Source organism: Megalops cyprinoides, chromosome 6 (assembly GCF_013368585.1).
Source record: "Megalops cyprinoides isolate fMegCyp1 chromosome 6, fMegCyp1.pri, whole genome shotgun sequence".
NCBI lineage: Eukaryota > Metazoa > Chordata > Actinopteri > Elopiformes > Megalopidae > Megalops > Megalops cyprinoides.
In genome coordinates, this window is record NC_050588.1 from 28,637,747 (window position 1) to 28,650,512 (window position 12,766).

Here is a 12,766-nt window from a genome sequence, read left to right on the forward strand (position 1 = left end):
TTGAAGCAACATGGCCTTTTACAGTCACTGTCAGTATTTGTGCTGATATGGAGTAACTTTTCTGGCTCTCTGTGTGAGTTTGCACTCCTGGGTACTGCTGGGTACTGTCAGGTCAGATGTGGAGAGAGATTGCCAGTTAGCTTCATAAGGGAATAAACTCGCCAGACTGTTTGTACTTGTTGGTCTTTTTAAGAGAGCCACCGGAGGTCAGAGGTGAAACACAGCCAAAAACAGCTTGGAAAATAAGCTGGCTTGGGGGCCGAGCATGCAACACCCCGGCATGGCCAGTTTTTCTGTCCTCCTTTCATTTTGAAACCTGTCATGTTGTCTGCTGGAGCTTGAGAGGCTGTTACAGCACATCTTGAAAAGTGGACTCCACCAAAGCTGGACAGGCCTGTGCCTCCCTGTTTCTATTTTTGATTTTTTCTTCTTGAACGCTCCCCAGACTCCGCTGTTTACCGATTATGGGAAACGACAGCATCTGTGTCCCTCTAACGAACTCCATGTGTTTTTGGGCAGAGGGAAACCTCGGCTCAAAGGAGGCCTTTTCACATCACTGGACCTCCTGCTACTGCACTTAATGTGGCAACACCTTGTTAAAATTCCTCTGTTGTCAGCTGCTCATTGTTGACACACATGCAAGACACACACAGACCAACCCTAACACATACACATGCACATACAGAGGACCGAGTAGAGAGCGTGGTGTTTCTCTGTGTAATCGTAAGCAACATCATCATCAACATTTTCACAAAGTTTTAAGAATGATAAGGATGCAAACAGTACAGTACATTATATTACTTATTATTAATTAGTGTTGTCATTTAGCAGATCTTATCCAGAGCAACTTACATTGGTTACAGTTTTTACGTGTTGTCCATTTATATAGCTGCATTTACTGAGGAAATTGTGGGTTAAGTGCCTTGCCAAGGGTACAGCGGCAGTGCCCCAGCCGGAAATCGAACCAGCAAGCTTTTGGTTACAAGCCCTGCTCCTTACCACTACACCACACTGCCACCCGACACTTGCAGCAGTAATACTGTGGGTTTGCACACAGCAGAACTTAACGGAATCTGAATTTTTTTGGTGTAAGAGGCGTTGTCCACATTTAGTTGAGCTTGGTCAAATCAGCCCAAAAGTGTTTGTCATTGCTGTGCCTGACACTGTCCTTGCGGTAATGAAATTGGTCATGGCTCGGTGACTGAAGTGTATCATCTAATGCAAATGCGGTCCGCTGACGAGCTGGCCGCCCCTCCCTGCTCCGTGCTGATGTAGACACTCCCTCCTGGCAGACAGAGATCTATCTCCTGATGACTCAAGGTACTCAGTGTTAACAAATGCTGTGAGTTTTGTGTTTCTTTACTGGTCCTGTATCTGGCTCCCGCCACCATTACGCCCGAGCACCTGTGCCCAAACCGGCAGGTGCGGGGTGTTGTGGCCCTGACATCGCGTGGATGAGGCTGAGGGAAGGGGGTAAGAACGTGCATTGTGTCACGTCTGCCATAATGAAGACATCCCTGAAGTGTTAACAGACTTTGCGGAATGGAACCAAGGGGCGGGGCCACGTGAGTGTGTGTGTATGTATGTGTGTATGGGGGGGTTCTCCCCTTGCACTAATCCATCAGTGGAGTGTTCGTCCTGAAAAAGACCAGCTGTATGGGACATGAAACCCCCGGTCCCAGCAAGACGCTGGCTAATCGCTGCTTCTCGCACTCTTCGCTGTTGGGAGGCTTTTCAAATAAAATCGGGCTTGGCTGATGGAGCTGGAGGATCCAGTCAGGCCCTCAACTCCTGCTGAATCTGTTCCTGCTGCTGGCCGCCCTGGATGGGGTCAGGGTTATGTCCTCACAAGCAGGAGCGCTGCACTCCCAGACAGCTGGACCCTTAGATTCGGTTTCCTCTGTAATAACCCAGCGCTGTAGCCTGGGGACCTTTGCCCCATCTCCCAGCCCAGAGGGGAGCAGTGCAGAAGAATGGCGTTGGGTGGGGAGTGTGCAGACCATGTAAAGGGCATTGATAAATGGGAGGGCCTGACCATCAGCACATTCTTCACAAGCTCACCCCACCAGAGGAAGAGCCCTTTGCCACCCCGGGGACAAATAATGGTACTGCCTCTGGTCACCGTGCTTTATGGTACAGTACACAGCGTACCGTCAAATGACTCATGCTGTGCTCAAGCCCTGTGCAATTTTATCGCTAGAAGCAGAATGTGCACAAAGGATTAATAAGCAGCATTGTGAAGCATGAGAATGGATAAATACATTAATAGGGATGTCCAGGACTGCATCACGCACTGCAGCACCGGCGGCCCTTTCGCTGCAGGCCTTGTTGTTATTGTTCCTCTGAAACAGGCGTAGGTTATGTAAAGCGGGGCTGGAAGTGGGCAGTGGTGTGTGAGCGTGCAGTGACAGATTAGGGCTCTAATTGCCGTCCCCATTGTGGGGAGAGAGCGTGGCGGCGGGCCAGCGGGTCTGTGCAGGCTCAGGCTGCGCTTGGTCTGGCCCGTCGGTCCTTGCAGGGAGATCGGGTCTCCATCAATATGACATGGTCCACTCTAACCCCCCCCCCCCCCCCCAAAACAAGCCCCGCTCTCTCACCCATAGACAGGGATTGTTCCACAGGCCCGTAGACAGCTTGTTATTGTGATGAAAATCAGGCCGTTCAATTAGTGACTAATTAGGAAAAACAGCATATACGGCTGAGGGACAAAAAGAGAGCATGAAAAGGTTGTTTTAATTTTTTCTCATTTGATCATATGTTTTTGTTCTCTTTGTCTCAATTGTTCCTATTGTTTAAATGTTGTTTTCCTACTATCCCTAATATATGGGAGATGTGGGCCAAACAAAACCCATTCATGTGATGCATGTTCACACTTTCACTTGCATACCCCGCCCCCATTTCAAAATGTCCTTTAAAGCCTTCTCATCCTGACTGCATGTTGTTATGTTGTGAAATAACAAATACATTCCAGGAAATTAGGGCACGCTTTGTGCTGTCAGCTCTGTGAAACACAGTGCCCAGCGGGATTGGGGTCAGCACTGAGGCTAATTTCACTGGACACAATATTGCTGACAGTGAAGCATGACATCAATAGTATTGACCATAACTCTAACAAATGATCTTCTCTTTGGTAGCCCTTTGCTGCCAGTCTCCATAATGCTCTACCTCCGGTGTCTTCCACTCCATTAATGCAATTCCCTGGTGTCAGAGATTTGGGGGGCGAGGAGTTTTCTGTTTAATTATTTCGTGAGAAGGGCACTCGGGGCATCGTCGTGGGACGCGTCCAACAGGGATGACGTGGCGGGAGGACTGAACGCTCCCTCTCTCGGGGTGTCTGCCGTCTGCCGTCTCCCCTGGGGGTCAGCTGTCTGTGCCAGTGAGGGGTGGAGCCGGCGGTGTCACGTTTCTCTCGGTGCTTCAAATCTTCACCCTGTTGCGTCTTTCAAGACACTGAAACCGACACACGGCGCTGGCTGGAGAGGGGCCAGGGATTGGCGGGCTCCGGGTCCCGAGCGCTGGCCACAGTGATGGGATCCTATTTCCCTGAGAGCCAGCCTCCAGGCCATGCGCTCATCACCTCCCCCCCCAAAAACACGCACAGACGCTCGCACGCCGTCCTCAAAGTCTGAGCCCTTCTGTGCCACCACAGCAGCCCGGTTTTTCAGCTCAAATCAGGCACAAAAAAACGGAAATGTCGTGGAAATTTTCTGCATGAGTGTGAAACGATGGGTTTGAGCTGAGGCATTTGACAGCCTGTTAATATTAACACTGAGCACCAAACGTTTCAGTGCAGATTAACTGCCCTGCCTCATCCTCTGGATCTGCTTACTGTCAGAGGAAAAATAGCCCTGATGTGTGAAGTCATACTGTAAGGAGAGTGGATATTTTTATGTTCTGTATGACATCATAGATGATGATCAAATGAACAAAAGGTCACAGTTTTTTTTTCCCCTCACGATTTACTAGTTTTGAGATTTACTTTATGTTTTGAAGTGATATGGATTTGAAAACACTTTGCACATTTTAATAAAAAGGAAAAACTAAAGCAGTAATCATCTGAGCAATCGCAGGCTGTAAACATACGCAGTTTGTTGCGTTGGTTTTCAGGTTGTTATGCGTGGCATTTTTCAATAGCTGTAGCTAAGGCAAGTTAGCTAGATTGCTCGCTTGTAACCAGATGTAATAGGTGGTCTGAAATGTGACAGTTTAGCTGTCCCTCCAGCTAGATTGAATTATGCAATTAATAAGCGAGGATGGTGTTAAAAAATCATGTCTTGGATACGGCTCAAACATTTTTAAAATGCAAGTGGTGTCCCATTTTAATATGTAAGGCTGTATTAAAATACGAAGACAAATGAAATTATATGTTATAGTCATAGGCTTGGAAATACTCAACAACAATCAGCAATCAAGCCCTTTGCAGACAATGCTGACAGTACAGAAGAAACCATGTTAAATTCTCATGGCTGTACTTTCAGCATTTATGGGTTATTTATCAGGTTGTGATATTAACAGGACAGGATTTAACATAGAAACATGACAAGGACTTTTTTTTTTCCAAAAGTTAATAGCACAGAGATTGGCAGGACTGAACGCTAGGTAGGCAGCAGCAAGACAATAGGCATGCCTTTGGCCATACTCTGCCATGTCCTAATGTAAATGGAAGCATTCATTCTGCCAACACACTAGGGTGTGGCCACACTCAGCCTAATGGAATCTGCCTGTATGGAAAGTTCAGGCCCTTGAGGGTGGCGTCACCCCAGGACCTCACCCAGTTAAGAACACAGGAGTTCTGTTTTAGGCTGGACCATCTAGAGATCTATTGTGTGTGTTCCTCTCCTGGCATGTCCGTCGTTCGCACGTCTCACGATCCGCATTCATGTGGAAGCGTTTTTGGCACGAGACTGTGCTCAAAATCACACACACATTTCTGCGTGCGTATATATAGTCGTATACGTATAAATATCAAAAAGGCAGAGGCCACCGAGGTCTATTGATGTATTTATTTTTTGTCAGCGCTAATCCCGTGCTCTCAGATGTTAGTCCTGCTAATTTAGCGCGGGGCTGTCACTTTCCAGCGGCCGTGGCTGGCATGCCTCGGAGGGGGATGTGAATGGGCCGGTGTAAAACGGATAGCCTGATGTCACTGCTATATGCTTGCTTGTAATGGCCGGCGTGACTCCTTTCCCAGACAGGGCTCGCTCATGTGACACGCTGGCAGGAAGGAGGTGGCACCGCTTTCAGAGCGGGAAGGGAGGGTATAGCTGGTTTCGGCCAGCGTGCGCATTCTGTAGCTCTTTGGATTGCTTTAAAAATCTGCCAGGCTGAACAGGTAAAGAGTAAACCAAGCAAGAACAGGTACATACCTGTGAATTTTTCAGGAGTACTGGAGTTGTGGGAAGTCGTTTCATACGATGACGCTGTTGCACGGGTCACATTGAAATAATATCATTTGACTGAGAGCACTTAATAACACTGTTTATTAAGAGACCAATTAGAGTTGATAAAAGTCATTTTATCAACATTTTTCACTTCGAGGTGTGGGGACTGCTCCTCCACCAAATAGTTTGACTGTTTGACCCCAGATTAACTAGGACTTTTTTTTGCCAAAACCTGCATGGTATATGAGGAAGGCTGGGAAAACAGGCAACGGAGGTAGAAATTCTGAGTGGAAAAGTGAAGAATTGGAAAACATTGAAAATGAGGCGCGAGAGTTGAGATCATGAGACATGGAATCGGGGAATTTACATCATCTTTGTGTCTTTGCAAAAAATGTACCCATGAGATACACCATCCATACTTCAAGTTTTCTTCACTCTGTGTGTGTGTGTGTGTGTGTGTGTGTGTGCGTGCGTGCGTGCGTGCGTGCGTGCGTCTGTGCGTCTGTGTGTCTGTGTGTCTGGTCAGTTGGAACGAGGTAAAATTTGGAAGGCAGTTTGCATGGTTGGCAGGAGATGACCTTGGCAGTGACCTTTAGGAGAGGAGTGTGTGGCAGGTGTGGAAAAAGGACAGTGTTGTTGTAACCTTGACTCTGTCGTTTGTCGAGGCGGCTGCCATAGCAGTCTGTTATCATAGGTGCTCCATTATTTGTTCAAATCTGTTGCATCTCACTCTTTCATTCACAAACACAAATATTTATATTTCTATACATTTAGGCTTTCAAAATTTAGAAATGATGTCTGTGTTGAAGAAATCAGTCCAGATTTTTAAGAACCGTGGGAAGGGCAGTGCTGTCTTTTTTGTGGAAGGGACAACAGGATGACTTTATCTGGCTGTTTGACTTTGGCAACGAATGACCGTCAATATCTTGTTTTGCCCAAAGCAGCCTATTACGGTTGAAGTATCTACTTGCTTGTTGAGCTGCAAAATTTAGAGCCAGCTGACAGAGGAAAACGGGGCGGGGAAAACGTAATTCTCTTATCTGCTAAACTGTTTGAGTTTTGAAAGCCATTTAGCTAACTTTGTTTTCTGAGGCCAAAACAAACAAACAAACTTTCAAGCCACACTTCATTAAAAACAAAGGCCCCTCTCCATCCTCTTTTGTACGAATTAGACTTGCAAGCAGGAAGCTGATTGGATCTAATTTGTGTTTGCTTCTTGTAATCGTTTTCGTTTTTGCTGTGACGACCGCAGTATTTGTCTGGGCAGCCTTCCCGGCAGCGGGCATTGGGCCGGAGTGCAGCCTCCAGAAAGACGCGGATGAATTAGTGGACTTTCTAATTGGGACTTGGATGCGGTCCTTTGTCTGGTTAATGTGAAAACACAGAGGGGAGCAGAAGCATCAGTTTGGAACACTGGGTCTCTTCCTGTCTCTCCTCTGCTGACAGAGAAAGAATGTTTCCTGCCGTGGTCTCAGCAACTCTGAGTGGGTTTGCACCGTCCGCTCCAGGTATTGACCCGCTGTTGCAGGTTAACGCTGGTGAGAAGCCGGGTCGCTCGGGCTACGGTTATTGATTTACAAGGTGTGGAGTAAACTCCTCGTGAGTCGGGCTAGCTCTGCGGTCACAGCTGCTCTGGTGATTTCACGCCAATCATTCAAATTATTCTCCATGAGCTCTTTGCTCTGAAGAGGACTGCACCGCTAAACATGCTGGGATGACGGTCTCCAGCGACAGGCTCTCTGATACAGTGCAGAGAGTGTGGCTTCAGATTGGAGGGAGGGATTGTGGGCTAATGGAATGATAAAGGCAGATGTGAAAGGTGTGAGAGGCCCTCTCCCGCCTCTCTCTCTTTGGAGTTTTGTACATGAGAGAGCCGTTTGAGCCCCCACCCCCCGCTGGGAACCACCGGCTGCCTGCCTTGATTCCTGATGGGGCCTTTCGCGCAATGCCACATTTGGGCTTTTAATTGAAAACGCTCAGATCGCAATTCCCCCCGAACAGCAGGATCCATCTGTCAATTAAGGGGCTGCCACAGACATTGTGCAACAGCGAGGGAGAGATGGCATCACGCACTGACCTTTTAAGGATATCAGACAGAGAGCAAGTGCGCAAAGACATTCAGCGAGTTTGAATTTCAACAGCTGGCGTCCTCAGATTAGTTTATTAGTACACTGGAGTACTCGTGTTTGGCTTTATTCTCGAGTAGCGGGCGTGCTCCGGATGAAAGGTCAGGCCGGTAGTCACTGTGCGAGAGTGAAAAGGCGGGAGGAGGGATCCCGGGGGAGGCTTGCAGTGGGGACTGTGTAGTTTGGTGCCAGACAGCAGGGATCGATGGCTGGACTGTGTCTGCTGATGAGGTAGAGGGTAATGAAATGAAGTGTCTGGAGATCGGCAGATACTGCCCAGCCTGCTGCCTGCTGCTCGCCGGTCTCGTCATGAGACGGAAAGCCACAGAACTCTCGAGCGTGCATGCACCTGCACCATCTAGAGAACGTGTACAATCCGTTGCTGATTTCTGCCGTGACGTGGTGTCTCTTTCTTGCTAATGTACGGCATGTAACGCTTTTTCTTCGTTGGCGTTTTCCCTGTCGTCCTGCAGGAGGCAGCAGCTCTGACCTGTCCCAGCGCTCAGCGAGCGGGCATTGATTGGCTGGTAGGTGTGGCCGGCGGGCTGGCTCCTCCCCCTCCCGGCGGCAGCGTGCGCTCCCAGCCGCCGCCTTGCGCCCCGCGCTCGCCCGGCCTGCGCGCCCGAGCCCATGCCTCCAGCGCCACGCGGCCCTCCAACGCCATGTGCCTCCCGCACAGCATGGACGCGGGCAAGCACGGCGCGAGCCAGGGACCGGGCAGGCGCAGCGGGGTGCCGCTGGAGCCCTTCGTGCACCAGGTGGGCGGCCACACCAGCATGATGCGCTACGACGACCACACCGTCTGCAAGCCCCTCATCGCCCGCGAGCAGCGCTTCTACGAGTCCCTGCCCCCCGAGATGAAGGAGTTCACCCCAGAGTACAAAGGTAAGGGCCTGGAGCTCTCACACTGGCACAGGTGCACTTTAGCTGGTTACCTGTATTGCAGGTGTACTCACAATTGGCCCAAGATGCTCCACATGGCATGTGTGGATCCAATCGGAATAAAATACACTGAATGCCCCTGGTATAAAAATTAAACTATTAAAATTTTAATGGTTTAATGCACCATTGTCTCTACCAGCTAGCTTGTACCTTGTCTGGCTAACTATTGAAACTTTGTCGTGCAGCACTTCTAATATTGTGACTCTGTGCATGGCTTTCTCTTGCGCTCTCCCTCACTTGTAAGTCGCTTTGGATAAAAGCGTCTGCCAAACGAATAGATGTAAATGTAATGTATAAAGCAGGTCACCCTGATTTACGGTGCAGTCTGACGCACGCTCCTCCCTTATCAAGTCGTATATCTTACCAAGCCATCATCAAAGCAATCTGTGGTGCTTACATAATTCTCTGTGAAGCTAAATGAGAAATGGAACAATAGAAGCAAGCAGGAGTTGGCGCAATATCTTCCCAGTAACATCGGCGGAAGAGAGAGGAAGGACCGTTTATCAAGTGTTTAAACTGCTCAAGTGATTCCCAGCAGCCTGCACTACATCTTCATCGTGATCTGTTAAAATGTTTTTTCTTGCCGTGGCAACCGCGGCAAACAGTTCCTGGGAGACGAGGCTGCAGCAACGGAGGGATGTTTTGATGTTAAATGTCAGTGCTGCTGAAGCACACCAGCGCGGGGGTTAGGAAATGAAGCCTGTGGGCGGTTCTGCACGTCCGTCGTGTGTCCTGCCTTAACCGCCTTTGATTTGTTGAACGCTGGCACAGAGACGCGGCCAGGTGCATGCAGAAGCCGGGCGTTATTGTTCAGATTTTGTTCTGGTCAGCGTTATTTACTGCGAAGGCGATCAATCACTTCGTCCGTGGGACGCCTAATAAAAGCGGTGCAATGTGATGGCCTGGCCCGGGCCTCTGCTCCCCAGGCCTGTAGCAGCAGCTCCCCGCACTTGATTAAGGGGACAGACTGAGCTCTGCTCTCCGGCTGATTCCATTTACGGGCCAGGACGCTGCCGTTATCTGACAGCGCAGTCCGCGTAAATCAGCGAGGAGCAATGACAGACCCTTAGGCCAGGACAGATCTGTTTCTGTCCCTGGTTTTACTATTCTTAATTAATCAGGGCCCAGTCAAGAGTTGCACCTGTGCAGTTTTTTTACTTTCCAGTGATGTCATTCAAAGGGAACACGCTAAATGGCATGTGCTCTGAAGGCCTATCATATTGATATACAGCTACTTTATTCTGTTGCCTGAAGAGTGTAATTATGTGGGCACTGTGCTTCCCTCACACAGACATGCGCTGCGATCAAAGGCTGTTGTCAGTGCTGGTTGAGCCTCTGCAGTGCCGTGCCAGTGCTGAGCGCTTTTTCGTATGAAGCGGAACCCCCTACGTGTTTCTAAAGGGGTAAATAAATACATTCATCTGTAACTCCCAGGCCCTATTTCGGGAGAGGGTTGAGTAACTCCGCTTGTCCCATTTTTTCCATCCGTTAGCATCTCTCCTGCTCCAAAGCGGTCCCGTAGCTGATAAAAATAGGGCCGTCCCCACAAGCTCGGCATTGTTGACACATGACAACAAGCCAGAGAGAATTAGCCACAAACCATGGAGGTATGCGTGAAATGGAGAATGGGTTATTAATAGGTGCTGAAGAACAGGGACCACGGGAGACTACGCTTTTCGGGGAGGGTGCGGGGAGGGTGCGGGTGGGTGCTACGGAACCAGACAGCCAAATACATGTTCAAAACCTCGATGCCATGTCCTCGATCATGTGTTGCCCCATCGTGCTGTGGGATATCAGTCAAAACAGTGCTCTGTGTTTTCTGTACATTTAAGAAGAATAGGATTGATTTCAGTTTAAAAAAAGCTCGTTATCTTTACTGCGTTTGTGTTGGACAGCAGAAGACCCTTATATGGTCATGAGCCCCTGAGGGGAATTACCACCACCTCCATTAAGCCCCATCCAATGGGGAATGCCATCTTGATGAGTGCACAGGCTTTGTGGAGTTACAGTCTTGAATTAATGTCAGTCTGAGTAAACACTCTTTTACTCATGAAAGTATTCTTCTAAACATTTGCAAGCACCTCGTTTGAGTGCTGCGATAAACACAGGAAATTTCACTTCAGTGGGTGGGGAAAACGAGACGTCTGGTTAGTGTGAGGTGGGCGTTTTCTGTACTGTGTCACCAGTGTCCTGTCTTGGCTCCTGACATTTCAAGGTGGCCGAAAGAAGCATCTTTCTCTGTCTTCCACTTCAGAAAGGGTTCTCTGACATTACATGTTTTGAATTGCTTCTGGTCTGTTTTCAAGTCACTTTCAGTTAAAAAGTATGTAGTAGGTCTTTTGGAAATTCAGTTTAATCTCTATTCAGCTTTTAATTAATATAGCGTATTCTAATACCCATTTTAAATCTTTTGCCCTTAATGTAATGTAATGTAATGTATTAGTAAATTGCAGCTCCTTGTCTCATCTGTTTCTTTGAGATAACCTCGCTGTCCGTCCTTGAAAATGTCTGCTGAAATTCTTCTGACTGTGTTAGTGCAAAAGGGCATTGTGGGCAGTGGAAATCTTCTCAAGTTAAATGCATTTCTGTTGATCCCTTACCCATTGACTTTCTGGCTGTGAGCTAAATACACCATGGGTTCTGTGAAAGAGAGGGTGCAGGCATGATCGCGCTCGGTGTCTTTAAGACAAGTGCAAAACAAGCCGAGGCCAGATCCCTAATGCTCATCAAACTGAGCCCTTCCTGAATTAGCCTGGTGTTTGAAGCGCTTTATTCCCTGGCATACACACACACACTGGCCGGCACACACCGTCTCTTCCCTCTGACATCAGCAGTGTCTCCATTCATTAGCTCTCTGGGCCAGGCTGACATCACCAAGGAGGGATCAGAGCGCTAAAGACCCCGGCTATGTGCAAGTCAGCAGCAGGGCCGCGGATATTAAAGCTGGCCCCTGCCTCCCTCCCCCTCTCTTTCCCTGACGTTAGACGTTAGACACTTCCCAGCCAGATAGAATGACTTTCACCTCAGTGTCTTCTCCTTCCATTCCGCTGGTTATCTTCCAGTCAGTTCCACTTTTCCTTTTGTGGCATTTTTCTCCCATGTCGGTCCTTTCAGATTGTTGTGATTCACTCCTCTCCTTCAATGGCAGTTATCATTTGCCAATTGTCCGTGAATGAATCTTGCAAAGCTGCCATTGTTTTTCTTTCCTGATTGTTAGCCCTGAAAGCATTCGAAAGATAATATTTGACGAAAGGATGTTGCATGAAAATGTTGTAGGCTGAGAATTTTTCTCAGAAATGATCTCACCTTCCTTCCTTGCAGCTTAAATCCAGGAAAATGAGAATGGAAGCTCCGTGTAAAATTACGACGCGTGTCATCTCTCTCCCTGCCCACCGACCCCGTTCGTCTCTGTTTCCTCCCGTCGCAGGTGTAGTGCTGGTGTGTTTCGAGGGGGACATCGACGGCTACATTAACCTGGTGGCGTACCCTTACGTGGAGAGCGAGGGGCTGGACCACGAGGACTTGCCCGAGAGGGACCAACCGCGAAGGAAGCACTCCCGCCGAAGCCTGCACCGCTCCAGCAGCGACCACAAGGAGGAGCGGCCGGCCCACGAGAGCGACAGCACCGAGAAGTGAGTGGGGGTGTGGAGGGGAGGGGAGGAATGGTGTTATCCTCACACTCACTGGTCTGGGAGTGTTGTTAGCCTGGTCTGACACTGTTGCTGGTTTAGCTTGAATGGATACACTTATGTTCTGTTGTGATGGAAGTCGCTCTGGATAAGAGTGTCTGCTAAATGTATGTAATGTAATGCATTATAATGGGAGGGAAGAAGGGAGGTGCTGAATGGGGTAAGGCTATCTGAACACATAGCTTAAACATCTGCAGATATTTTTGTATTCTGAAGTTAAAAACCATTGTGAGAATTCTGCCTCATCTCGAACAAGCACACTTTTACTTAAACCACCTCTCAATCTGAGTATGTTCTGCGTGACGCATGACTTGGTGCAAATGTAAACACATGGAACCACTATGGAATTTCTCCCACACTTGCTTCTTAATGCTGCCAAATCCTCATGATTTTTTGTGTAACGATGCAAGTTCCTTGCTTATGTTTTCTGATAATGGAAACAGATGATTAGATTAATGCATCCATCTCGCATAAACACTGGAGGATCTGTGTGTGCTGTCTCCAGGCCCATCTCCGCAAGTTAAAAGGTTGGCTCTTGCTCAGGGGAACAAAAACAATGGCTCAGGAGTTGCGCAGATACAGTCAAGTCAATTCCTGCCCTGTCCCATTTGTGGAGCCCAGAATCCAT

At 48.5% G+C, this 12,766-nt stretch overlaps 1 protein-coding gene across 4 annotated transcripts in view; it reads left to right on the forward strand.

Moving 5' to 3' along the window:
- The window catches only part of ip6k1 (inositol hexakisphosphate kinase 1), a 32,974-nt gene that overhangs the window by 15,000 nt on the left and 5,208 nt on the right, over positions 1 to 12,766 (forward strand). For all 4 annotated transcript variants that reach the window (XM_036531885.1, XM_036531887.1, XM_036531888.1 and 1 more), the window contains 2 exons: positions 7,981 to 8,392; positions 11,877 to 12,081. In XM_036531885.1, the coding sequence (XP_036387778.1) occupies positions 8,170 to 8,392; positions 11,877 to 12,081 (428 nt within the window). In that variant the 5' untranslated portion in view covers positions 7,981 to 8,169. The remainder of the gene's footprint in view (positions 1 to 7,980; positions 8,393 to 11,876; positions 12,082 to 12,766) is intronic.